The sequence below is a fragment of the Callithrix jacchus genome, chromosome 14 (assembly GCF_049354715.1).
Source record: "Callithrix jacchus isolate 240 chromosome 14, calJac240_pri, whole genome shotgun sequence".
NCBI lineage: Eukaryota > Metazoa > Chordata > Mammalia > Primates > Cebidae > Callithrix > Callithrix jacchus.
In genome coordinates, this window is record NC_133515.1 from 59528755 (window position 1) to 59556219 (window position 27465).

Here is a 27465-nt window from a genome sequence, read left to right on the forward strand (position 1 = left end):
CCTTCACTGGGGACTCCCATTTGGTCTGGACTCATGTATTAGGCAGCCTTTACCTGACTTTCTTGTCTTATCCCTGCCCCACTTCTGGCCATTTTATCCACCCTCCATCTTCTCTTCGAGCTTCCAGGACTGCCCCTCCAGCAGATGAAAAAGTCATTGTCATATTTCCTTAGTACTGGAACAGGGATCCTCTGTGTCTCCCAGAGGACTATCTAGATGTGGCCCCCGTCTCGAGCAGATGACAGAACAGAGGACTGGCAAGGAGGTTACTCTGAGTAAGACTCACAAATTTTTCTGTGCATGGAAAATCAAAGAGCTTCACCAGCCCAAAGTCATCTCCTGTAACAATGTTCAGGCCAGCGTGGGTCACACATGCACAGTTGACATCAGCCTTGTCTGCATTTCGTGGCCAGATTCCAATGACTTCATCTCCCAGGACACTGTTTCAACAGAAAGAGGGGTTAGGATAGGAGGAAGTCATGTGAGGAGGTTTCTCACAGTCAGTCACCACCTCCCAGGGATAAGGAAGAGAGGGATATTTAACATGGGGGGGGCGTGGCCCACTACTAGTCCTTTCAGCCTGCGGTGAGTGGTAGGGGAGCGTTACCACCTGAGCTCCGCCTCCTGCCAGATCTGCTGCAGCATTAGATTCTCATAGGAATGCAAACCCTATTGTGAACTGCGCATGCCAGGGATCTAGGTTGCACACTCCTTAAGTGGAACAGTTTCATCCCGAAACCCTATCCCCACTTGGTCTCTGAAAAAATTGTATTCCATGAAACTGGTCCCTGGTGGTTTTATGTAATTCGGTACAGCCACGTGGCCCTCCTGGCATGAAAGCATCTGTCCCCTTCCCATTGCCAACCTCTTGTTTAGTGAAAAGAGTTTGAGCTTCTGCCTCTGCTAGTAGGGGGTTGCCTCAGTCCCCTGCACTCCAAAACCAAAAGTTACCCCCATCTTTGATTCTCTCCCTGCCGAGATGGAGATGGCTTCCTGTTGAACTTTCTGGAAGGGGTTGATGCATGTAGGAGAAATTATACAAAGAGAGGGACTTACTTAGCATTTCAGAAACCTAGGTCAGATCAAAGCCAGCGACCTAAACTAGTGCCAAGAAGTCTCCCACCCTCACCCCCAAAGAAAAGACAGCTCCATTTCTCAGCCTCTTCGGATCCTGCACAAACGTGGAGGCTGAGCCTGAGACAAGACACTCCCCTGTGACCTTTTCCACAAGAAGTTTTTTATTCCACTCAGTCACCTTGTCCAGGAGGCCCAGGTGATCTTCTCAATGACCATGGCTTCTGTTACCTGCTTCCCCAGGGGGACCTCATGCACCTGGCGCTTATAGGCTCCTGTTGACACCTAGAGGTAAAAGGGAAGCCATGTTCATCAATGTTCCTTCTCAGTTCCACAGACGCCCTTTGAGTGTGCTGTTTCCCAGAACACTAGCCCAGCCTCTGCATTGCTAGGACTTTTCTCCACACCCAAGCTCAGCTCCAGGCTGCAAAGCCTATGGCCAGCCCATGGCAACACCAGCAGGTCATTTTCCCATCTTTCTTCTCGTTCATTTTCTTGCTATTTTCCAGAGTCCCAAGGCAGAGGTTCTCTGAGTGTGGTTCCCCAGCAGCAACATCAGCTGCATAGAAACCTGTTAGAAATGCAAACTCTTGGGCCCCATCCAAAACCTGCCCAGACACACACTGAGAGGGGTGGCCCCTAGCCATCCCAGCTTTAACAAAGCTACCAAGTGTTTCTGATACACAGGGTTCCCAGTTCTCAGCAAACCAAGAGGCACAGAGGTAAGACAGGTTTCTCATGGACAGCGGCTGACATTGCTCTTCTGTGGTATCCAGAACTTGACCCTCGGTGCTCTGGGAGTCTTCTAAGGCAAAGAGACCGCTTTTCCTACCATCAAGGACATTTGCCAGTGAATGGCTGCTGCCTTCCTCTTCAGCCTCTTCTCTCCCTGCAGTGCCTCTATCCCAGCCCCGCCTCCCCTTTCCTTCTGGAATGAGCAGGGAAGCTGAGCTCTTTCCTGCCTCAGGGCTTGCATGCAGATGGCCTGGAACAACATTCCCACCTCTCTGTTGGCTAACACCTACACACCCTGCAGACCTCAGCTTTCATACCACTCACTGGAGGGGAAGTGCATCTAAATTCAGCACCTTGCTACATGCTCCCCAGAATGCTGTACTTTTCCTTCTTGGCACATAATCACATTGTAATTATATTTCTATTTTGTGACTGTTTAGTGCTTGTCTTCTCCGTTATAGAGCAAGCTGTAGGAAACAAGGACTGAAACTGCCTTTGCAAAATTATGACTGAAATCTAACTTAGCTGACTTCATATTGCTTCTAACCTCCAAGCTGTCTTTGTTCATTCCTGGATGTAGGCTAAACTAACTTTGAGAGAAAGTTTAAACAAAGATGATAACAGTCCTTTCCCAAAGCAGACCTCTTTCTTGCCTGGGGATGAGATTGCTCTGTAGGACTAACATTAGCCACAAGATTATAACTTATGGTTTAGGAGTGATGCAGGTGGAGGCTACAAGATTCTGATCCTCCCTAAACTGGTCCGGAGATCAGTGCTTGAGATAGTTTGCAGACCTAGTGCTGACTTGATGGATCAGCTGGCCCCACCCAGATCAATAAACTGGCTCTCTCATCTTGTGGCCCCCACCCAGGAACTGAGTGAACTAAAGAAGACAGCTCCAACTCGCTATGATTTCATCTCTGACCAATCATACTCCTGGCTCACTGGCTTCACTCCACCCACCAAGTTATCCTTAAAAACTGTGCTCCTGGAATTTACAGGGAGACTGGTTTGAGTAATAATAAAACTCTAGTCTCTCATGCAGCTGGCTCTATGTGAATTACTCTTTCTCTATTGCAGTTCCCCTGTCTTGATGAATTGGCTCTGTCTAGGCAGCAGGCAAGGTAAATTCCTTGGGTGGACCAGTCCAAGACAGGACCAGTCTCATTTTATCCATTTAAAAGTCTAGCATAGTGCCTGGTTCAGCAAATAGTTGAATGAATAAAGACATCCTCTCTCCTTTCACAGTGAATAGCCAGCTCCATCCAGGCCAGCTCACAAACGCAGATTTGTTGAGTGTGAGCGAGATCATCCTGTTTTTAGGGGTCAGTCCCAGCAGTGGATCCCTCTACATCTCTTCCACTGGTCAGTTCCCCTGGGACCCAGGGATGAGCTTTTACTCTAGGCCCACTGGCTGGAGTCCAGGGCCCAAGGACAGAGGGACCATTCTACCCAGTAGAGTTTGGAAATGACATGAATAAATGCCAGAAGCAGCACAAGGCTTAGGTGTAGCCCCTGAAAACTAGAAATCAGGAAACTTTGAGGAGGAGTTGGTGAGTAGCAGATTAAAGATGATTAGGGCTTGTGTTTCCTGCTTTTCTTACTTTTTGCTATTTTAAATTCCATTTCCTCAATGTTCTTAAATTCTCTAAGCCTCTGTTTCTACATTTATAAAATATGGAAAAAGTAACTACTTAAAAAAGTTCCAGTGAAGAGCGAGTTAGCACACTGCCTGGCACACAGTAAGGACTCAATTAATATAGGCCATTGTTGTTATTACTATTATTATTGGTTGCCCCAGATAAGAAGTAAACCCCAAGCATACCTGAATGTATTTGCCGTCTGCAGAAAAATCCATCTGAATGACAAAGCTTGGGATATCTTTGCAGTAGCCAATGCGGTTCAGATTTGTGCCCTGAGTGAGGTCATAGAAGTCAACTGTGTGTTCAGAAGAACCAACGGCTAAGAATCGGTTGTCTGGGCTGATTCTAGAAAAAGCAATCCAAGAGCAGGATCCATGAGGAGGGCTGTTTGGGGCTGGTCAGGCATGTAGGCTGCTCCGGGACAGGCCTTCCAGGCCCAAAGGCAGTGCGAGCTGCCTTGTGACTCACATGTGGTCGGCCTTTCCTGGCATTCTATGGAATTCAACAATTTATCTGGATCAAACCCCTGGGAAATCAGTAGAATAACATCTACAAGTAGTTTTAACCACACTTTTTTTTTTTTTGAGACAGAGTTTTACTGTCATCAGGCTGGAGTGCAGTGGTACAATCTTGGCTCACTGCAACCTCTGCCTCCCGGTTGAACGAATTCCCCTGCCTCAGCCTGCCAAGTAGCTGGGACTACAGGCGTGTGCTACCACGGCCAGCTAGTTTTTTGTATTTTAGTAGAGACGAGGTTTCACCATGTTAGCCAGGATGGTCTCGATCTCCTGACCTTGTGATCCACCTACCTTGGCCTCCCAAAGTGCTGGGATTACCGGTGTGAGCCACCTCACACAGCCAACCACACTTTTATGGAAATTAGCAAAGACTTCTGAGGGTGAACATGGGAGAAGGTATTCTTTCAGAGGTGGCTTGAAGAAAGTGACCCTCTCACAATTGGGTTATTCATTCCAGCTGTAGCTGGAATGTGAACCACTGGGAAGCAGAACGCTTGTCTTCCTCCTCCATGCCCAGACCACCCTTTTAGGTACCTGATATCTTGGATAGCAGATTTCCGGTCTCGCTTTTTCCCCCAAACTTTCAGGCTGTTCACCAACAAGACGACAAACTCTCCATTCTTCATGCCAATGGCCACCATCTCCCCATCAGGGCTGTAGGCTGCACACCTGGCCGCGTGGCCCAGGCTCACCTTGTTTAACAGCTTCTATATTCATGCAAAGGAAAGTTACCTGAGCCCTTGGCCCCCTCAGCTGGTGTCCAGGAGACATCCTACGCCAGGCCAGAAAAGTCAGGCTGCCCTTGCAGCCACTGCAATCCACCAAATCTCTTCTAAGAGTAAATGCCCCTGAATAACTGAGGCGGGTTATATGTTTTGATTAGAGCAGATTGTGGGACAACAAGTTTTAGGGCAGAGGCTAGCAAACTTTTTCTGTAAATGATTAGGTAGTGCCTCCTTTCAACTCTACGGGCCATCAAGTCTCTGTCGCAAGCACTCGCCTTTGCCACTGCAGCACACGACAGCCACAGACAGTGCCTACACAAACAAGAGCAGCTGCTGGACTTGAAGAAGGCGGCCACAGGCCAGATTTGGCCTTTAACTGCAGATCGCCAACCTCTTGTTCAGGGGAAAGAGCCTGAGCTTCCGCTTCTGCTAGTTCAAATTCTGAATCCTGGCCCTGTCCCTTATTAGCCAGGTGTGTTTGGGTAAATTACATCTGTTTTTCCATGTTTACTAATAGCGATGTTAATAAGGGTTTTGCAAGGTTATTGTAGGCACTAATCGTGTCCATGAAGCAGCAGGTATTATGTAGGTATTCACGTAGTGACAGCTATTGCTAGTAATGTTTAATAAATTATGACAAAAACTAACTTAGGAGCCTAACAACCATACTCCTGCTTTTACCTGTCTATTCCGTGACTCTTATACTAAAAATACAACAAATAGTTACTGGCACTTTCAAAATGAAACCAAGTATTTTAATTAGTGGAACTTAAGTACTTGTTTGAACTCTGGATGAGGCAAGAGGACTGAGAACAACTCTTCGATCCGCCCACTAACCTCGCCCCCCCACTGCCCCTCCCCCCTCCCACCAACTCCAGCTCCTTGCTGTTTCAAGGTTTTACTCCCAATGAACTTTTACATTGCTTTCCCAAACTCTTAAGAGAAACCCTGTTGGGATTGTGATGGAAATACATTAGGCCCATTTGGGAATATTTGACATTTTAAATCATTTTTAGTCTTCTCATTCAGGGGAAACATGATTTGTCTCTATATTTTTAGTTTTGTGGGTTCATGACAAGACAATAATAATTCTCAATTATATTATTTAGATGGGGTGTGGTGAGTGGGGCTTCTTTTATTGTTAGGTTTTCTAACTTGACCTTCTAATCTGGCCCCATCCTCCTCTGCCATGACACTGGCTGGACCTCTCCTCGCTCAGCTACCACCGCTATGCAGCCCACTCCTGGGCATCTGAGTTCAGGCAGAGTTGGCCTCACCTTGTCAGCCAGGTCCCAGATCCGGGCTGTGCCATCGTTGCTGGCAGAGATGAAGAGGTCCTTGGAAGGGTGAGTGGCCAGGCCCCAGATCTCCCCTTCCATGTGACCATCAATCAGGATGTTAGAAGCAGCATTTTTTTCGCCAACTTCAATTATTTCTCCATCTTTGGTTCCCACTAAGATTTTTCCCTGTTGTAATTGAAACAATATTAGAAAAAGGACAATTACTGTATGACTACACTCATATGCGGTATCTCCACTCAAATTCATGGAGACAGAAAGGAGAATGATGACTGCCGGTGGATGGGGGTGGGGGACAGGGAGAGTTAGTGCTTAATGGTACAGTTCCAGTTTTGCAAGATAAGAAAAGTTCCATGGGTGGATGTTGGTGATGGTTGCACAGTAATGTGAATGTGCTTAATGCCACTGAATTGTACACTTAAAAATGGTTTAAATGGTCTCTTTTATGTTATTTTGGCACAATTAAAAAAATTTTAAAACACTACTATTATCAGAAAACTTGGAGACTGCAGCCAGGTGCGGTGGCTCACGCCTGTAATCCCGGCACTTTGGGATGCTGAGTCCGTTGAATCACTTGTGGTTGGGAGTTCAAGACCAGTCTAACCAACATGGAGAAACCCCGTCTCTACTAAAAATACAAAATAAGCTGGGCATGGTGGCACATGCCTGTAATCCCAGCTATTTGGGAGGCTAAGGCAGGCAAATTGCTTGAACCTGGGAGGCAGAGGTTGTGGTGAGCTGAGATTGGTACTATTGCACTCCAGCCTGGGCAATAAGAGAGAAACTCTGTATCAAAAAAACAAAAAAAGAAAAGAAAAGAAAAAGAAAAACTTGGGGATTACTTCAGACCACGAATTTAAGGTTGCAGTAAGCTATGATGGCTCCCCTGCTCTCCAGCATGGGTGACACAGTGAGACCCTGTCTTTAAAAAAAAAAAAAAAAAACTTGGAAAGTGCCTTGGTAGTGTTAATATTAAAATAGGAAGGGCCAAGAGGTGTTTTGTTTTTGTTTTTTGAGACAGAGTCTCACTCTCTCACTCAGGCTGCAGTGCCAGGGGTGTAATCTCAGTTCACCACAGCCTTTGCTTCCCAGGTTCAAGTGACTCTCCTAACTCAGCCACCCAGGTAGTTGGGACTACAGGCACATACCCCCACGCTTGGATAAGTTTTGTATTTTAAGTAAAGATGGGCTTTTACTATATTGACCAGGCTGGTCTCGAACTCCTGACCTCAAGTGATCTGCCTGCCTTGGCCTCCCAGAGTGCTGGGATTACAGGTGTGAGCCATCATGCCTGGCCAGTGTTTTGTTTTTAACAACAAACTGTTCATTCTTAATTACTCTGCTCCACCCTTTCACTTCACCTTCTCTCAATCAGCTACCTCAGGTAAGAGCTTCAGCACAGATTCCTTCATCACCCAGCATCTACCAGAAGATTCCAGTAACTATAGAGCAAGGCAGCCAATTAGTGTTCTCGGACAGCTCAAACTCTTAATAAGTCCTTCTTTCCACTAAACAAAAATCTGCTTCCTGGCCAGGCACGGTGGTTCACGCCTGTAATCCCGGAACTTTGGGAGGCCAAGGCAGATGGATCACCTGAAGTCAGGAGTTTGAGACCAGCCTGGCCAACATGGCGAAACCCCATCTCTACTAAAAATACAAAAAATTAGCTGGGTATGGTGGTGGGCACCTGTAATCCCAGCTACTTGGGAGGCTGAGGCAGGAGATTCCCTTGAACCCGGGGGTGCAGGATGCAGTGAACTGAGATCACACCATTGTATCCAGCATGGGTAACAGAGCAAGACTCAGTACCCAAAAAAAAAAACTACTTTCTGATAACTTCCAGGATCCAGGCATAGTCCTGCCTTCATCTTCCAGAACTGCCCTTCCAGGTGGGCATCACTTAGCTATTTAAGAACAAAATCCCCAGTTTCGAATCATGTAGACTCCACATCTGGTTTGCCTTTTTCATGGAAAGCATCTAAGAAAGCAAATTCTTAACCTGATATTCAGAAATATAAACACAAGGTATTTGACAGAGGTTTGGAGATTGGCTGTTAAGTACATCAAATCCCCTGTGGGAATTTAAAAAGAAGAAAATGGAAGGAAATAGAAGGAAACATCCAGGTCAAAGTCCCACCATTGAGATTCTGATTTACCAGCTCCAGGTGGGTGCCTAGACATCTATATTCTTTAAAATCCCACAGTTGCTTTTTATATGCTGCCCAAATATGAGTTGGAAACCAATGGCTTTGAGTCAGGCAGTTTGGTGGCCCTTACCTTCCTCCTTGATGGGCATGGGCAAATTATTTAGTATCTTTGAGCTTATGAGAATATAATCTGTAATACATCTCCTGAATGGGACTCTATGCCAGGCAAGATGAAAGGCACTGTCATGTAGAACAATGTGACCCTCATAACAGCCCCATGACAAACCCATGTGCTGGACACTGAAATGTGAAGGAACACACCCAAGGTCACCCAGCTGCTTCTTCCTGGGGGAGTCGAACTCTCTTAAGCTGCTTCTCACTACAGCACAATTCACATCTTGAAGATGTGTTTCAAGGATTCAACAAACCAGCCCAGGGAACATGACTAGCTGGGGAGGTACCTGCACTTCCCCCTTCCCTGGCCCAGCCCCAAGGGGAGCTGGCTGTACTCACTTTTCCACGGCACACAGAGCGCACGCACTCTACCAGCTGCCCCGTCTCCAGTTGAAAGGCCCGGCAGCGCTTCATCTCCTGGTCCCACAATTTTACAGCACCTCCTTCTTTGGTCCTAAAAAAGATTGAAAGGCACTCAGGCTGTTAACCCTCATCCTAAGACCCACTTCCAACCCCGTCAACTCTCTCCCCTCCTTCCCAGTCATCAAGGTCCTGGCCGCCAGGGGCCCAGCAGCACAGACCCTGGGGGTCCCAGACCCTCCTGGGGTCTCCCTGTTAGGCCCTGCTGCTGAGCTATCCCAAACCCCTGAACTTACAGATTTCCTACAATGCCTTCAAATGCTACCATCTTGGGAGGAAAGAGAAAGTAATTTGGAAATCCAGACTTTTGATTAGATTAGAACACAAAGAAATGTTCCTCCTGCCTTCAGGCTTTGCTTCTACATCTCTCCTTTTCTCCTCCTCCCTCCATTTCTCCAAAAAGTTACTAACATTTTATGAACAGCACAGTCACTGTGGTTTGCTCAAGAATACCTCTCTTTGGTCCTAAAAAAGACTGAAAGGCACTCCGCCTATTAACCTTCATCCTAAGACCCATTTCCCACCCCCTCAACCCTCTCCACTCTTTCCCCAGTAATCAAGGTCCTGGCCACCAGGACCAAAGGTTTTTTTTTAATATTAATTAATTTATTTGTTCATTTTGAGATGGAGCTTTGCTCTTGTCGCCCAGGCTGGAGTGCAATGGCATGATTGCAGCTCACTGCAACGTCTGTCTCCCAGGTTCAAGCCAGTCTCCTGCCTCAGCCTCCCAAGTAGCTGGGATAACAGGCACCCACCACCAGGCCCAGCTAAATTTTGTATTTTCAGTAGAGACAGCGTTTCACCATGTTGGCCAGGCTGGTTTCAAACTCCGGACCTCAGGTGATCTGCCTCCCTCAGCCTCCCAAAGCGCTGGGATTATAGGAGTGAGCCACCGCGCCTCTCAGGTTTTTAAACTAACACCAAACCAGCTCTGTGCTCTTCTCTTCCTTGTGAGGATCTTGCCCTAGGCCCTCTTGGAGAGACAGTAGACTGATCTTCCTAACACCAAAAAGGAGGATGACAATCTGCATTTTCTCCAAGTTGGGGATGCTTTTGTCAGTTTCTCCTAAAGACAAGTTGTTCCTATGGAAACTTTGGCTTACGGCCGCTCTTTTCCACCGGTCACTATGAGTCCATCCCGAAGGGTCGTGTACATTGTGAACACGGGGCCTGTGTGAGCCTTGGCCACCAGCCGGATGAGGAAGTGGTCCTTCCAGACGTAGACGTCTCCATTGATGGCACCCGTGAAAGTGAGGTTGTTCTGAAAACAAAGGAACATCTTCCACAACAGGAACACAGTCAAGTGGGTCCCTCCCCAGTCACCCGTTCTCTCATTAAGGAACCAGAGCTAGACAAGCAGACGTGCCTAAGCAGTCTGATCTTCTGTGCTAAGGAAAGCAGCCGAATTTGCAGAAAAGCTGCTGAGAACACTGCATAAGGCAATCACCTGGCTTGGAAATTCACTCTAATTGGTTTGGGCATTTGATTCCCCTCTGAGCACAGCTCCATATTAACAAGGACTTCCCTTCTGTGAACACGGACCAGGTGACAGCAGGGTCAGGGGCAGACCCCAGGCCACAGGACACTTTCCTGGGGCTCCTCTACAAAGGGGAGAAACTCACTCCTGGAGGACCACGAGGTGACTATGTTCTAACAGGTCATCATTTTGGAGCTTGTATTGGTTGAGGGCACCCCATAGCCCACTGAAGGATGGCAGATGGGGGGAATCTGTGGCACAAGAGGGCTGGGAAGAAAAAGGATCATCATCTAGCAGTGGAAATCATTCCTAATATCCTCTGGGGCTTGCAAGTCAGAGTTGCCTCTAGAACAACAAACCTGTCCCAGGTGGGTGTCCTACCTTTTCTGGTTAATATTTTAAGGAAAAAAAAATATTGGCCGGGCACAGTGCCTCACGCCTGTAATCCCAGCACTTTGGGAAGCCAAGGCAGGTGGATCACCTGAGGTCAGGAGTTCAAGAACAGCCTGGTCAACATGGTGAAACCCTGTCTCTACTAAAAATATAAACATTAGCTGGGTGTGGTGGCAGGTGCCTGTAATCCCACCTACTCAGGAGGCTCAGGCAGGAGAATCACTTGAACCCAGGAGGTGGAGACTGCAGAGAGCCAAGATTGCACCACTGCACTCCAGCCTGGGTGACAGAGCAAGATTCTGTACACACACACACACACACACACACACACACACACACACACACACACAGTGGTTGCAAATAAGCCAGTACAGGAGATAATGTGGAAATGGCTTTCCTGCTGTTTTCAGCCTCTTGGTCAAACTCCCCTCCTGCCCATGCCCATGCCCATGCCCCTTCTCAGGAATCATCTGCTAGAACTCACAGCACCGAAGGCCACGGAGAGCATTGTCTGCATTTTGGCAGCTCCCAGGGACCCGATGACTCCTTTCTTGTAAAGCAAGGCGCTGCCCGCCAGGGTCCAGAACTTCATATGTTTGACTCCCACAGATACAAACTGCGTGTCTGAGTCGGGGCGAAATTCCACCACAAATATGCGCTCCAGGTGACCCCCTCGGCTGGCAACCTTGGCACCTGTGAGGGCGACAGAGTCCGGTGAGGCTCCTCATTGCTTCCTGGGCCAGGCCGGGGGAGCCGCAGCCCAGGAGTTCTCTCCATCCCAGCAGGCACAGGGCCCGCCTCAGTTCCTCTATACAGCACTCTCCCCCCTTCACACACTACTCCCCAGGTGGCAGCAGGGAAAGCGTGTCTGGGAAATTTCCAGAGCAGCAGGTGCTGGTAATAGATCCCCCCACTCAGGCATTCTAGAATGTAGCAGGAAAGGATGGCCTGTGAGACAGAAGCTTCTAGATATGATAAGGCAGCAAAGTAGCTTAAAGGTATCCCCACACCCCTCTGCCCTCTTCCAGCCTCCAGCATCACTACAGGAAGAGTCCCCCCACAGGACAACAGAGCCTTTCCCAGAGCCCCACTGGGACTCATATTCCTTTAGACACCTTCTTTTTAATTTCTAAGATTCTGCATTCATTTTCTTTTAAGTTCTCCATTTTCCTTGTTGTTTTGTGGTGTTTAGGTTTATTTATTTTTTACCTTTTAAGTACTAGTTTTTTCCTCAATCCCATTTAAATATGTCTTTGAGTGTCTCTTGAGTTTTATTTAACCTTTGTCTTAATAAAATTCCAACCCTACCATGGACTTGTAGAACAACTTTGGACAAGTTACTGAAACTCTCTGTGCTCTGGTTTCCTCACCTGTCAGATGGGGCTAATAATGGTTCCTATTTCAGAAACTGCGTTGTAGAAGCAAAGAATGGACATAAGTGAAGCCATCAGCACAGTGCGCCACACTGTGAGTAATCCTAAGTGTTAGACGGCATTGTTAGTAGTAGCAACAGTATTATCATCATCACTCCTTTAGCTCCTTTTAAAATTTCTTGGCTTCTATTCTTTTAGCCTGTATTTTAAACCCACCTCTTTTTAAATTTCATTATTTTTAAGCTATCTAGTTTTAAACTTTTGTTTTAAAACGGTTACCTTTTAACTTACTCTGCATGTTTTTGTTCCAATTTCCTCTCAATTGTCACCCCTCCCTTTATTATTTACACACATATTTTTTCTTCCCTTCATTCTCATCACTTCACATTTGTTTTTATGACAGCTTTCTAGGACTGTGATGGTGGTGGGTTTTGATGTAGCTGGGTCTGCAGCCACCCCTCTGATACTCCCTAAGAGAATCTCTTTCCATGCGAGGCTAGGGAGACCCACAGGTACTTCTCCCAGCTGCAATTCTCTCTGCATATGAATCCCTGACTTATTGTAACAGATCTCTCACTGCTTAGAGCTTAGAGGATTTCAGACCCATGGTTTCCAAGGATACCACAAACAAAGTAAGACAACATACTGGAATAAACATTGGCAATGCTTGTAAGACTCAGAGGATCAACATTAAAAATCTATAAGGAACTCCAAACTGTAGCTAAAAGACAAACAACCCTCCCACCCCAAGTAGTAAAAGGATTTGAACAGGTGAATTAGAAAAGCAGCAATACAATGATGAGATGGAAAGAGGGTCCAGCTCACCAGTCACAGCAGAAGTGCAAACGAACAATGAGTTGCACATTTTTCAAAGCCACTGTTTGTATTTTCTTTGCTTTAATTTTATGGATGCTTCTAATTGTGGAGACACCTGTATTCCTCTTTCCATTGGCTTCTAGTCTGCTCAGAGAAAATTACATTGACCTATCTAGGACCTGACAATGTGCATTTAATAAGTTCATTTTTAATTCTATTTTATTTTTTCCTACACACACACACACACACACACACACACACACACACACACGTGCCCCCAAACGATCCTCTAATAAGTAAAGAATGAATAATAGGCTCTCTAGTGATGTATAAAATGTATGTAAACCTCCACAAACATATGCTGTTTATCTGTTAGCAAAACTTGAAATCAAGAAAAGTCCACACTGGAGAAGTAAGGGAAGAGAGATAACATGTCCGTGGTCAACTGGGAAGAGGTGGAGGCTGGTGATGCTAAGACATCAGCACTGGCTCACACCTCTGTACAAACAAGAGCAGGCTTCTCTTTTCCCTGGGACCTTGTTTAAAAGCCCTGGCTCCTCTAACCCTCCCCTGGGAGGTCAGACGGGACCCTGGGTGAACAGGAGTCTGTGCTGGGGCAGGCCAGATCAACCACTGCTTAGGGGACAGGTGGAGGTACTGAAGACAGTGAGCCTGAACTTAAAAAGACAAGACCGTGCAGAGGAGCCAGCATGAGAGCTTTTTCCCAAGGATCTAGGAACAGAGTTAGCAACACAGAAAAAAACATAATGAAGCAATTTATGTCCCCACATAAGAAGAGGCTTCATACCAGAGCTTTCGGACAGGGTATGGACTGTCTTGTGAAGTGATGAGAGCTACATCCTTTAAAGTACTCAAGCAGAGGACAGAAGGGTACATTTGGAGGAATTTCTCCTTAGGATGGGTCCTGACTGAGCAGGAAGTCTTGTCTAGTTCCTCCCATGCCAAGATGCTCTATGTCTATCATTTAAGATGCTCAATCTCTCATCTGGGCTATGTCTGGTCAATCAGTTGGCCACTGACATCACAAGAAATGAATCTGCACCCCTGAGATATCAACTATGCAGCCATATGGGTGAAATATACTGGTGAACAAGAAAATGAGAAAATGGGACCGAGCGCCATGGCTCATGCTGTAATCTCAGCACTTTGGGAGGCAAAGGTGGACAGATCATGAGATCAGGAGTTTGAGACCAACCTGGCCAGCATGGTGAAATCCTGTCTCTACTAAAAATACAAAAAATTAGCCAGGCGTGGTGGTGAACACCTGTAATCTCAGCTCCTCGGGAGGCTGACACAGGAGAATTGCTCGAACCCAGGAGGCTGCAGTGAGCCGAGATCACGCCACTGCACTCTAGCCTGGGTAACAGAGTGAGTCTCTAAAAAAAAAGAAAGAAAGAAAGAAAGAAAATGAGAAAATGTGGTTTCCTAGAAACATAGATCATGTCACCTTCCAAAGGAATATAGTGAGTATCATTACAAATGTCTGCAGGCTGTCAGCCTCTTTTCCTCATACCGGGGTGCTCAGGAGAGACTGGAACTTTCCTCCCAATGTGCTGATTTCTTTACAGCCTCTATGCACCACCTCCTCCATGGGAAGCTGAGGAGATAATGGGACTCCAGAGCCCTGGCTGGGAGAAGCACCACCTCTGCGCTTGCCTGGCAGAGCGTGTCCCAGATACAGGCTGCCTGGCGCAGACAGACCTCATTAATGTCCTAATTGGATCTGCTTTTGCTAGGGCAGTAACCAATCTGAGAATATACGTGGAAGACTGCACATCTTTAGTTCTAAGATGCCTATATATTCGGTATCAGCTTGTGTGTGTGCATGTGCCTGAGGTGTGTGTGCATGTATTGGGGGCAGGGACAAGAAAGAAATCTTGCTACAGTAAACATAAACCTTGATCGTAAGATAAATCCCTATTTCAAAAGTGTTAAAATGTCAAAAAAAATTTAATTGTTTCTGAGACAATGATAAAACATTATCCCATTTCCTAAAGTGATAAGGTGGTACCACTTCATCCCATTTCCTAAAGTGATAAGGGGCCACAAGAAGAGCACTGAAAATAAGGACCCTCGGTTAGGAAGGGGGTTAAGACCAATGTTGGAGAGGCTGCTGTCTTCTGTCTGAGGAGGAGGGCCGCTAACATTGGAGCACCTCCCAGTGCTCTTTCACTAATCGGCCCGGGAGTCCCTGGCCAGCCTCCTTCTGGCCTTGGGACCCTGGGATGCACCGGCATTGGTGGGGAAGCTATACCAGGATCCCCAGTGCCTGTTTTCCACTTGTCAGTGTCCATGGTGGGCTTTGGAGACAGATCTGGGTTCGAGCCCAGCGCATGCCACAGGCAGACCCCTTGGAGGGATAGAGAGCCCCGAGCTGGTTTACCTTCCTGCCACCGCCAGACGGTGATGGTGTGCTCAGGGTCCACTCCCACCGACACCAGGAGCTTTCCGGTTGCACTGAAGTTGACGTAATTCACCCCCTTGGAGTGGAAGCACCGCAGCATGGAGAGGGTGTGTTTGGTCATGGCGTCCCATATGTGGATGGAAGGTGTTGTTCCTGAGCATGGGGAGGTGTGACAAAGAAGTAAGGCTGAAGAATGGCAGAGCCAAGGTGATGCTTCTGCTCATCTAAAAGCCTTTTTTTTTTTTTTTTTTTTTTTTTTGAGATGGAGTCTTAGTCTGTCTCCCAGGCTGGAGTACAGGGGCACCATTTCAGCTCACTGCAACCTCTGCATCCCAGGTTCATGCAATCCTCCTGCCTCAGCCTCCTGAGCAGCTGGGATTATAGGCGCGCACCACCACGCCCAGCTAATTTTTGTATTTTTAGTAGAGACAAGATTTCACCATGTTGACCAAGCTGGTCTCAAACGCCTGACCTCAGGTGATCTGCCTGCCTCGGCCTCCAAAATTGCTGGGATTACAGGCATGAGCCACTGCGGTCTGGCCTGTAAAAGCCTTTTTTAAGACAAGTGTTTAGGGTGTGACAGTCACTGGGCGTAAGACGCCTATAGCCTGAACTGGGCAGAGGAGAAAGACTACAGGAAATTTGCTTTCAAAGGCAGAGCCCTACGAACATTTATGTTCGGCGCGCACGCGCACACACACACACACACACTCACACACACACACACACACTCCCGGAGGATTTTATACTAAGGAAACTGGTGAGGTCAATGATTCGTATCTGCACTTCAGCAAGATACAATCAGCAAACATGATACAATGACATGATCTTGCTATGCAGATTCAAACTACTCACGGATGGAACAGCCTTACCTGGGATTTCCGTAATATCACCTGCATTGGGTGAGCAATGGCAATGAGGAAGCGTCAGGGGAAAACAATAGCTCAAATAAGTCACATTTGCAACAGTGAAGCACTCAACACCAGCATCACAAAGCTCCAAATTAAACTTAAAAATGGACATGGGTTCAATGAAAACAAGCAGGAAGTTGTAAAAACTGCTCTTGAAATGAGAAAATAAAAACAAACTTCTCATAAATGTGAATCAGTTCACATTTGTCACTGGCAGTTTCCCAGGGCACGGGGGTCCAGGCACGCTTAGTGAAATCTACGCTGGCCAAGCACAATCACCAGGCTTCAAAACACATGGGCTTCTTGACACTGGGGTCTGAAAAACTATTCTTACAGGGCCGTTGTTTATATGGATTCTCAGCCTCTGGTCAGTTTTTACGGTCCCTCAGAATCACAGTCACTGCATGTGTCAACTCAGGTAACACTGATACATTTAGTACTCAAAAAACCAACAGCAACATCAACAAGAACGGATATATGTAAGCAACCCACACACTCCCTCTCCCAATAACTGCTGAAAGTCAACATCCCTGCAGGCTGGGAGAGCCTCAGCTGCTGCAGGACCTCCTACCTATCTGGCTGGTGGCCACCACGTTTCTGTACTTGGGGTGCTGGTTCACTGTGAGGCAGAGGATGTCATCCGTGTGCTCCAGATAGAAGCTCTGGCTCCCTGGGAGAGAGAGATCATGGGAGGGTGAACAGTGGGACCTAAAGACCTTTTCTAACTCCAAAGCATCCTGTGGAATCTTTGGAAACTCCTTACAAAAGTGACAGCTTAAAGCCCCCATATTCTCACTTCCAGAATCATGCTTAGGGAGATGATGATGGTTTTTTTGAAATGTTCCTGTTCTGTTCCAGGTCTGGGTGAGAGGAGCTAGTCTGTTATCTAATACATTCCAGCTGCCCTTTGATGCTTCCCACTGCCCTGTGGGGGTCCAGAGCACAGCTCAATTATAGGGCCTCCCAGAGTCCAAAATGATGAAGGTCCAAGTTCCCTCCTCTCCATGGCACTGGACTGATGCTTCTCAATGTTCACATCTGGGCAGAAGTAGGGGTGGGGGCCTGGAGATGATGCTTCACTGAGCAAAATGGCACCACTTCTTCATGTGAAATAGGAAATCCTAAGGGGCTAATCATCTTTACTTACCAAATGCCAATCCACTTGGCGGCCTGGACAGCATAGGTGGTGGCTTTACCCCGGAAAGCCCTAACTCAACATATGTCACACGTAGTGGAAGAAAGAGCACTTTATCATCTATCATAGCAAATGGGTTTGTTGACCTCCAAAGTGGCCACTTTAAACCCACCCAGATGCTCAAGAACCTAAAGGTGAATGATGGTGTAGATATACAGACGCAAATCAACATGTGCCCATTGATCTCACTGTCTAAATCTATGTATGAATAACTACACAGAATTGACAACAAAAATTTTAAATAAAAGATTTTTTTTTTGAGGCATGAGCAAATAAGGCAAAATGTGAACCTGTTTAAATTTGGTGGTAATGATACAGTTGTCTGCTAATTTCTGAACATTTCTTTTCATTTGAAATGTTTATTTTTTCCATTTGAGTCATCATGTGGTTTGGGTTTGTTATTTTATTTTTATTTCTGAGACAGAGTCTCACTCTGTTGCTCAGGCCAGAGTGCAGTGGTGCAATCTCGGCTCCCTGGAACCCCCACCTCCCGGGTTCAACCAATTCTCCTGCCTCAGCCTCCCAAGTAGCTGGGATTACAGGTGCCTGCCACCATGCTGGGCTAATTTTTGTATTTTCAGTAGAGATGGGGTTTCATCACATTGGCCAGGCTGGTCTTGAACTCCTGATCTCAGGTCATCCACCCACCATGGCCTCCCAAAGTACTGGGATTACAGGCATGAGTCACCCCTCCCGGACTGATATTTTTATTTATTATTTAATTGTTTTCATTCTCATTATAAATGTGGCCAAACTGTCAAAATACAACTTGAAAAATCTGAGCTGTCAAAAAATGGCTCATTGTAAAAATGAATAGGCAAAGTTCTACTGTGCTTTCTGCTTGGTTACAGTCTCTGAGGAATTTCTCCACTCCTCACACCCTGTCTCTCACTTCTCTCCATGGCTCTCAGTTACAGAGGCCGATGTTAACATGGATGCCTTCTCTCTAGGGCCTATGATGACGTGAGGTCAAGCTCAGGCCAGAAACAGAGAGGGCTCTGACTCTGAGTGTTACCAGGCCTAACTGAGACCGTGCTGGACTTGTGGGAATGGCTCTATAAGGAAAATGCTTAAGCTTTTGGGCATCTAAACAGTGGGGAAAACATGTTAAAAAAAAAAGCTATAAGAAAAACCTGTGTTTTTTAACCCCCCCAGTTACCTGTGGAGAGGTTCTGAACAATGCCAGCCGCCGCAGTGTGGAAGATGATGTCAGCGCCATCATTAAGGTAATGCAGGTTATTGCGACAGTCGAATCCTCTGTAGCCAAACACGTGGTCTAGAGCCAGCTCCTGTGTTCACACACACAGATGAGCGTGATCCTCAGAGGAACACACCCACACTGCCTGAGTGGCCTCGTGTGTACTGGGAATGGCATGGCTGGCGAGGCCAACACACACTCACTGAAAACATTTTGCTTCTTGACTAGCTGAGAATAAAACTTTTTAGTTTTCTGAAATGCTGGGATGTCAGGGAAACACACAGAATTACGGTGACTTTCCAAAAAAAACCAGATTCATTTCCCGGCTCCTTAGGTGCGCCAAAGTCCACAGATTTGATGCCCTGTAAAGGGTGCCTAGCAGTTCTGTGTCTGTGCCTTGCTGGGCACTCTGGATGAGCTGAATGGTGGCTCAGAGGTCTGCTCTAAGAGACTCTCATAAACATGGCTGGGGTGGGCAGAGCAGAACACAGGGCCAAGGCCATGCTCGCTCTGCTGCCTGGTGCTTGCTCTACAAAGTGTCTACACGTTTGCATTTTTTTCTCCCCAAAACTAGGTACTGTTCTGGGTTTATAGTCTTTCTCTTCTTCTGTCTTGTCTTCTAAGACAAAGAACAGTGGCTGATTCTGATCAGTTCTTAATCTGATGCAGACTTCTCAGACAGCTCCTCTGTGCCTAGCATGGTACAGGTGGTAGGAGGGGGCGTGGGTGGGGAACCGCAGGATGGTTTATGGTGCGAAGCCTCAGGGAAGGCTGCACAGAAAAGATACTGGAGGAGGTCTTAGAAGGACGAGAGTGTTGGGAGCTGGCAGGAGGAGCCTTCTAAGCAGAAGGCAAAACAATGCAGGGGTTTGAAAGTCCCAGGAAGCTTCCGAGAACACTAGCGGTGGGTTTGGGGCTTGAAGATTGGCATGGTGGTGAGGAATCACAGGCAGGCAGCTTAGAAGGTGGCTCTGGATAAGGTTTTGAAACCATTAACTTGAATCCCATTGGCAATGTGGGACTTTCCCAGGTCTGAAGGCTGGTATGAGGCATGGAAGATGTATATTTTAAAGACCTAACTCCGGAGGCATTGGAGCATGCGTCAGGTAGAGAGGGCAGAGTCTGAAATCAGACAGAACAGTCAGGAGGTCTCTGCCAAAACAGCAGCTTTATGAGAGCCTAGTCTCAACAGCTGATTTCAGATCCCTTCCCACTTCCTGGCGTGGTGATCCTGAGCTTGGGACCTAACAACTCCCTTAACTCCCCTCAACCATAGCATCCTCATCGGGAAAATGGAAGCAATAGTGGTGTGTCCCTCCTGCGTGTGAGGATTGCATGAAACACTTCATGGCTGTGGAGCTGAGCACAGTCAGGGCTCAGGCAACATTAGAGACGCTGAGTAAGCACCCCTGTCTCTTTTCTTTCTTCTCCGTGGAAGGGATGCTGATGATCTGAGTGGGATTGGTGGAGGGAGAAGGAGCCAAGCTTGAGGGACATAGGACGTCTTAGAGTTAGCACTGAAAGGACTTCGTGACAGGCCTGGGGAAAGCAGGAATGTGACACAATGGCTGTGACTCTGGTCCCTGGGATGGGAGACACAGGGCCACGTGGGAGGGAGAGGGGACAGAAGAGCCAAGGGCCCTGCTCAGCTTCACTTGACTGTGTCTGTAAGACGTACAGATGGAAATGTCCACCAGGTAGGTCTTAGAACGTCAGTATCAGATCAGAAGCAAGATTGTTTCACTTCCTTACCTCAACCAGTTTCTTTTTCTTGGTGATATTATTCTTTTGCAGTTTCTCAGGCTGGGGAGCTGCTCGGCTAACAGGTGGCCTGGAAGAGAGAGTGGCCAGAGGAAGCACAGCATTGAACACGGGCTGCAAGGCAGCCTTCCTGGCACCCCTATCTAGGCCAGTGCTGGCTGCCTCTCTCCTCCCCACTCAGAGGCCCCTCCACCTGGATCTGTTGGGTCCTGCCCTCCTCTCTCCCTCTTCACCTGCTATGGGGAAGGGGTCTGAACTCACAGGCTCTGGGTTGGGCCTCCCCACACCTGGGGCACTGGGCCAGGGTCAGCCCTCCTCCCTCTGCTTAGCCTTCTCCTGGGAGCAGGAAGAACACATGGGCTTGAAACAAGAGGGGCTTGGTTCAAAACCAAGAAGCCTCACCATGAGGGGAGAGATGTCACATTTCCTGGACCTGCTGACATTTTTCAGACAAGGATGTGCTAATGTTAGAATTAAGCTGTCAACAGTCATGGGGTGGCGAGAAGTGAAACTTACAAGCCAGGCACTTCAAAACAGGCCCTAAGGACCACATGCCAAGTGCCCAGGTTGGCTGCACTTCATAAAAGGGCAGGCAGGAAGCAGAGGTAGAGAAGACAGAAATCACTCATGCCTCCCACTCTGCCCTCGCCTCAAGGCTCGGGTCTGCACTCAGCCTCTACCACAAAAAAGGTTGCTTTTCCCTTCTCAGTTTTGGGGACTGGGGCCTCCACATTTAATGAAGAGATTTTATTATGTGTAAGCCCTAACAGAATCCTAGATGACTAGGCCAGTTCTTGGTGATGTGGGGTTTCCTTACAACAGATTTCTGTTTTGGAAACCCAGGATGGTTCGAGAGACTGTACCAACTCCCACTGCCCGTTCCCGAGTAATTAGTTATTGTTCTTGGGATATGCAAAGAGAAAGGATTACCTTGATCCCCTTGTAAGCAGCAAACAAAGCCAAGTGAGAAACAGTACAGTTTAGAGCTGCATTAGCAACCACCTCACTCATGCACAAGCATTTTCCAAGTGAACAGACATTCCTGTGTGGCACAAACCATGCTTCCCCAGCATGCCAGCAAAGAACTAAAACAGAAATGAAAGAGTGCACCAGTCTACAAATTCAGAAAGCTCATACCCTGGCATCTCTGGGCAAACTCTGCACTAAAGCGCCTACAGAATAGGGAGAGAAAAGGAAGCCTTGTCAATGCTTCCCGCACACTCTCCGTGACTTTACGAATGCGCCCGGGGACTCTGCTTATTTTAGCATATGCTGGGGAGAAACCTGCTGCCAGAAAAACAATGACATCTTCCTGGATGTCGTGGGGAGTTCTGTACAATGGATACTTTGTTTCCAAACCAAGTTCAATTCATAATTTAGCCTAATAATTCCCAGTGTTTCTTGGTAGGTCAGCTTGCCTGCTTGAATAGCTTGCAGGGGTTCTTTTTGTGTGCAGGGGAAAACAGGGTACCTTTATTTTCTCAGAAACTTTTCAGTCAAAACGTATTATGTAATCATAAGGAATAATTGGACCAAACGGTATTGTAATCACCACTGAAGAATGGGGAGAGAGCGTATCTCTGCAAAACGACACCCCCGGCTGACATCATCGCCACCAAATTGAGCAAAATCGGGAGACTGGGGGCATGCCAGTTCTCACAATTAGACACTTCCTTCACATTAATTATCACTTCCCAGGACATCTGCTCTTTCTTCTGTTTTAGTGGGACTTTCAAATGAAATCCGTGAGTTTCTTCTTTCACCTAAGAACATTTAAGTTATGACAAAAGCAAGCCAGGGGCTGTGAGAGCAGGAGGACACTAGAACTATGCATGGTTCAAAGGCGTAATTCGAGGATAGACACAGGGCTCGTTTTCAGGGGACACGCAGGTTGTATAATATGTAATATATTATACAGTGAAGAGAGAGTACGCATACAAGCACAAACACCGTGGACTTATATATACAGGAGATTGTATATATATATACGCAGAGGCAATCCGATGCTTTTTCACCTTGATTTTCAGAAAAAAACCGAAAGGTAAAGCAATCTCAGAATGTTTCTTTCTCATTTTGCAAGCACATGTTTACAGCTGTATTGCTTCAAAACTGAAGATGAGAGGAGCAAGGGGAAGAAACCTGCATTATGGCAAATTCAGCGTATTTTAAGTATTGACCCTTCGAGGTTGTGGATTCTGCGTGAACAGTTAGTACCGGATGTTTACCGAACACCTGTGTTTTTCTCTAGAGCGGCGTGAATACTTACTTGACAATTCCCTGCCTCCAAAGGAAAGCAAGTTAAAACACAATACAAGTATTAAAGACTTCTTTCCAGGCATCTAGAAACAGTGCTCACAATATCAGACGTGGGAGGGACTGCCAGAGATTTCACAGAGCCAAACACTGGAGGTTTAACATTTTTCCGTGGGTCTCAATCCTTTTAGATTCAGATTCCATCAGAAATGGGACTCTGAAAAGGTTTGCTGAGGTGGGAAAAAGTGGAGGGCGTGAGGACATTCATTCACTTTCAGTCCAATAAACTCATTCGAGTTGGTGGTTCCCAGCTGGCATAGGACGGGAGTGGGGGGAAGGTGGTGGGTGCAACTGCGCATTGGCAGGGAGACCAGCCTGCAGGGCCAAAAGCTGGGAAGAGGGGGTTAGAAACCAAGGTGGGAGGAGCAGAGACACAACGGGGCCTGCTGGGGCAAGCAGACTTCGAGGTGACTGGGTGAGGAGGGCAGAGCCGGGAGACAAAGGAGGAGATTCCACAGGACAATAAATTAAAGGAGGGAACTGGCAAGACAGCAAACAAATCAGATAATCAGGAGAAAGGGCAGCAGACAGGCCTGAGCTCTGGAGAGCGGGAGAAGCCTGCCAAGGAAGAGAGAGTGAAGGCAGGAAGCCCAGGGTGAGGTCATGAACTCCAGCCTGGGGCTTGGCGTTGAGTAACAAGGCTCTCCTCTTTGGTGCCTGTGAGGAGAGTCACTACCCTGTAACCACTGTGGAAACGGGTGGCACACTCTGTGGGCAGGGCAGGATCATAGGAAGGACAATTCCTGCTGTCATGGCCCTGCCCAGCAGCTGGGCTGCTGAAGAGAAAGCTTAGACTCAACTGAAGATGTGGGGGTGCTATCCTGGCACGGGTTCTCGCTCTGCAAAGGCCCCCAAGGCAGGCCAATGCCTGGGTATTTGTCCCTCCTTCCCCCTCCCCAAGGCACTGGGTTGACAGAGCAAGAGGTGGAACAGAGCACACAATGACCCGAGACATGTAACAGAACACTCAGGGCCAACGCGCTCAGGGAGGCTTCTGAAACCACTGAGGAGGTCATGAGTCAGTTGCAACCCAAGATAAGCACAACTCGAGAGCCAAACGGGGAGCGAGGCTGGGACAGCCTGTGAGAAACAAAGTCGTTCCTACCAGTTTCTATAAAGAGGGGTGTGGGTGTGGGTGTGGGGAAACTCAGCTCCATCTAGCCAACAAATGCAAGTCTGAAGTTGTTTTGAGTCGTGTTCATCAGACAAGGTTCAAAGTGTCCTTGGAGGAAATGGCCTTCTTCAGCTTCCAAAATGCTGCATAAAATGCTCCAAGAGTTTTCAGGATGTCTTGGGAAACCCAGATACCCTGGATCCTGGTTTTAGGTAGGAACCAGTATGTGACCTGAAACTCAGAATTGTCCCCCAGCAGGATCTTACTGGACTTCAGGAACTGAATGAACACTGCTGATACTCATACCAAATTGTGTTTCAACATGTGCATCTTTATGGGGAAAGGAAGCATGTTTTAATTCAATTTTCAAAGATGTCTGTGATCTGAGAGAAAGAGAGAGGGAGAGGGACTGGGGAGGAGAGGGGTAGGGAGGAGAGAGATGGGGAGGGAGAGGGGGAGAAAAGAGGAAGCAGCAGAAGGAGGGGGAAGAGGAGGGGGAGGGGAAGAAAAGAGGGAGGGAGAAGGGGGGAAGAAGAGGGGGAAGACAAGAGGGAGGGTGAGGGGGAGGAAAAGAGGGAGGGAGAAGGAGGGGGAAGGGGAAGGAGGAAGATAGGGAGGGAGAGAAACACTGAGAGAGAGATTAACAACCACTGCTCTAGGATAAATCCAGGCTTAGGGAAAATGTCCAGAGCCATGGGGACTCTCTGTTATCCAGACCAAATTAGACTACATTAAGTGCATTCCTCAGAAGTGGACTCTGTTAAGAATATTCCTAAGAACTGGACTCTGTCAAGTGTATTCCTATGTCTTCCAGAATCATGTACGGAGATGCTCAGTGACGGAGCTGACGGAAAGGATTCAGGCAGAAGAACTACAGGATGTCTTGAAAGAAGCCCACCATCTTGAAAATGCTCTTGACTGAAGCCTGTAACACAGCGTTGTGTTTTTTTGTTGTTATTGTTTAAAAAATGAGGATAGGGTCTTAGACTTGGCTATTTTAGGTGGATAACAAGTTATCTGTGTGAAAACACGAGAGCATAAAGGGTGGAGTGAAGAGAACTAAGAGTAAAGATGGGTGGAATACTTAAGAGGCCACTGTGATGATCCAGGAGAGGAATGATGAAACACTTGACTAGAGCAGTGTTTGTGGAGAAGAAAACAGTTGAATATTTAAAGAAATGTTGGTGAAATAGACTCCACAGCACTTTGTCATGGATTGTCTTTAGGGGATTCATTAGGAAAAGCAACCCAAAGGTAAGACCAGTTTTATGGCTTGGATATGGGATTAAATGGTGGTATCATGGAATGAGACAGAGAGAATATTAATGAAGGAAGACGATGGGTTCAGTTTTGCCATGTTGAGCTTTGAACACCTGTGAGATAGCTTTGTTAGTTGGAAGTTCCACTGAGAGATGGGAGTCAGTGATAAGATCCTGGGACTCACTACCAATGGATGGGCTATAAAAGATTAATTAAGAAAGAGGGTAGATGGTAGAGGGTGAAAAGAGGCCAGCCATAGGTAAAATCCTAAGGACCAACAGCATTGTAAGGGGCTGGAAGAGGAAGCAGAGGTGAGACTCAGAGAGGGAGGCATCAGGAGGGCCAAGAGAGATTTTTTTCAAAAGGGCAAGAAGAGAATGTTTGTACTCCTCTCTAATACGCACTAATACCACAGCCACGCCACGTGTGGCTTTCAAGAGCTGGACTTGTGCTATAACTATAAAATACACACTAGAATTTGAAGTCCTACCAATAAAAATTCAAAACAATGTATAATAATTTTATATTAATTACATGCTGAGATATTTTTACATATATTGAGTTAAAATATGTAAATTTCACCATCTCAACTTTTTAAATATACCTGCTAGAAAATTTATACACATGGCTCATGTATTTCTACTCTATAGACAATGCTACTCTACAAGACACAAGTTCTTCTGGCAAGACAGAGAGAGGAGAGTCACAGGACTTGGGAGTTAGAGAGCCCTGATGTCAGCAGAATGGCAGGGACAGAGGACAAGTAATATGGGGTAGAGAGTGAAGAAAAGACCTCAAGGCCTGAATGAGAAAGGAAAAAGGTTGGAGGGAAGGTGAGGGCAGAAATGTGTGTATAAGTGTATAAGATCAGTCAAAGGACCTGTTTTTTTCTGAGGAGCATTGGGTGGAGATAGGAAACGGAGATGTGACTTTTTGCTGAGGACATGGATCCAGCTGTGGGAGAGTGACACAGGAGCCAAAGATGAGAGGACAGACGATGAGGGAGCATGGGTGGGCAGGAGGCTGGGGCCCAACCACCAGGTGAGGGACCTGTCTCAAAGAGGAGAAGGGACTTACTTCCTCTGAAAAGAGAAGGAAGGTGAATGGCTTATGTGAGTGAAGTATGGGAAGGAAGATGGAGGAGAGAGAAAGAAGCACCAAGATGGAGTGTGTGCCCGTGGCTTCTGTTTTCTCAGTGAAGAAGGGGCAGAAGGTTGACAAGAGGCGAACTCTGGATGACTGCCGAGAAGCAGCAGAGAGAACCAACCAAAGAAAAGGATGCAAATGAGGCAGGAGCTTGGAGGGCCAAGTGCAGTAGCCGGGCAGGCTCTCTGGTGGTGGCCGTTTATGCCAATGTGGGGCTTCAGAGTGGCAGGTGGTAAAAGGAACATAGGCGAGAAGGGCCAACAGGACTCACATAAAGTGAGGCCAGGAAGGGCTGATGAACTTGGGGAAAAATGAAGGTGTCTAGGCACTCATTTGTCTTGATGAAGATCTGGTGTATCCGGGAATGGGAAATCCAGAGGAGAGTTGGTTAAGACACTGAGGGACAGAGGAGTTTCAGGTGATGATGTCACCCAGGGCATGGCAGGAGCTGGCTGAGGCTGGCCAGTTGACCATGAGCTGAAATGCTCAGAGACAGGAAGTTGACAGATGACAAGAACTGGAAGTGGCGGAAGACGGCAGAGCATGACACGAACTTCAAATGAGCGGGAGGGAGCCGGGTAAAGAGCACGTCAACACACCCACAAGAGCACCTGGACCCTCCACACCTTTCACTCCTGCAAATGCCTCCCTGGTTACCACATCTTGACCACACACTAATCGACAGAAGGAGGGTCGACACCCTTGGTAGCCTCCATTCCCTTCAAATGGAGAATCTATGAGATATTCAGGCACTTGCCTAAAATAATCAGACCCAACTCTGCCACCGAATGCGGAAAGACACTCCCTTTTGACAGAAGAGTACTTACATATTTTCAAAGTGTTCTTTTATCTCCACAAGTGAGTAGGTTTGATTCAATGATTACACCGTAGGAGTATGATTTCCTAGGCACGTTAATCTTTTCTAAAAATCATTTTCCAACACTTTACTTCTGGATTTTTATACACTGTCCGCTCTTTGACATCAGAAGTGAACAAACTATTCTATAATGAACAGCAAGTTTAATTTCTAAAATCATCAGATAGAAGTCATTGCTTTGCTTCAAACCAATACAGAAAATCAAGGAGTCTGAATAAGGAAAATCATTTCTGAAAATAGCGTTATATTCACTTAGAAAAAAATCAACTGATGATTCAACTTTTGGTGTAGCTATCTAGCTAAGCAATGGGCCTTGGAATTGACTAACTTCAGCATTTCTGGGTTTAATAGATATTATAATTTCAGTTCCTTCCATCTTCAGAAAACAGGAATCTTGCTTTTCTACCTGCTCGCCACAGCTCTGCTGGCAGAACTCTTGCAGAGTGAAGGGGTGGGGTGGAGAAGAACGTAG

At 47.0% G+C, this 27465-nt stretch overlaps 1 protein-coding gene across 4 annotated transcripts in view; it reads right to left on the bottom strand.

Moving 5' to 3' along the window:
• The window catches only part of EML6 (EMAP like 6), a 275731-nt gene that overhangs the window by 3448 nt on the left and 244818 nt on the right, over positions 1-27465 (bottom strand). For 2 of the 4 annotated variants that reach the window (XM_078349319.1, XM_078349320.1), the window contains 13 exons: positions 20275-20353; positions 18484-18613; positions 16701-16799; positions 16091-16111; positions 15198-15371; positions 11089-11297; positions 9838-9995; positions 8654-8768; positions 5973-6161; positions 4505-4677; positions 3635-3797; positions 1256-1359; positions 287-440 (listed from right to left, as the gene is read on the bottom strand). In XM_078349319.1, the coding sequence (XP_078205445.1) occupies positions 287-440; positions 1256-1359; positions 3635-3797; positions 4505-4677; positions 5973-6161; positions 8654-8768; positions 9838-9995; positions 11089-11297; positions 15198-15371; positions 16091-16111; positions 16701-16799; positions 18484-18613; positions 20275-20353 (1768 nt within the window). The remainder of the gene's footprint in view (positions 1-286; positions 441-1255; positions 1360-3634; positions 3798-4504; positions 4678-5972; positions 6162-8653; positions 8769-9837; positions 9996-11088; positions 11298-15197; positions 15372-16090; positions 16112-16700; positions 16800-18483; positions 18614-20274; positions 20354-27465) is intronic. The other 2 variants (XR_013526605.1, XM_035272567.3) reach the window with 1 other exon arrangement.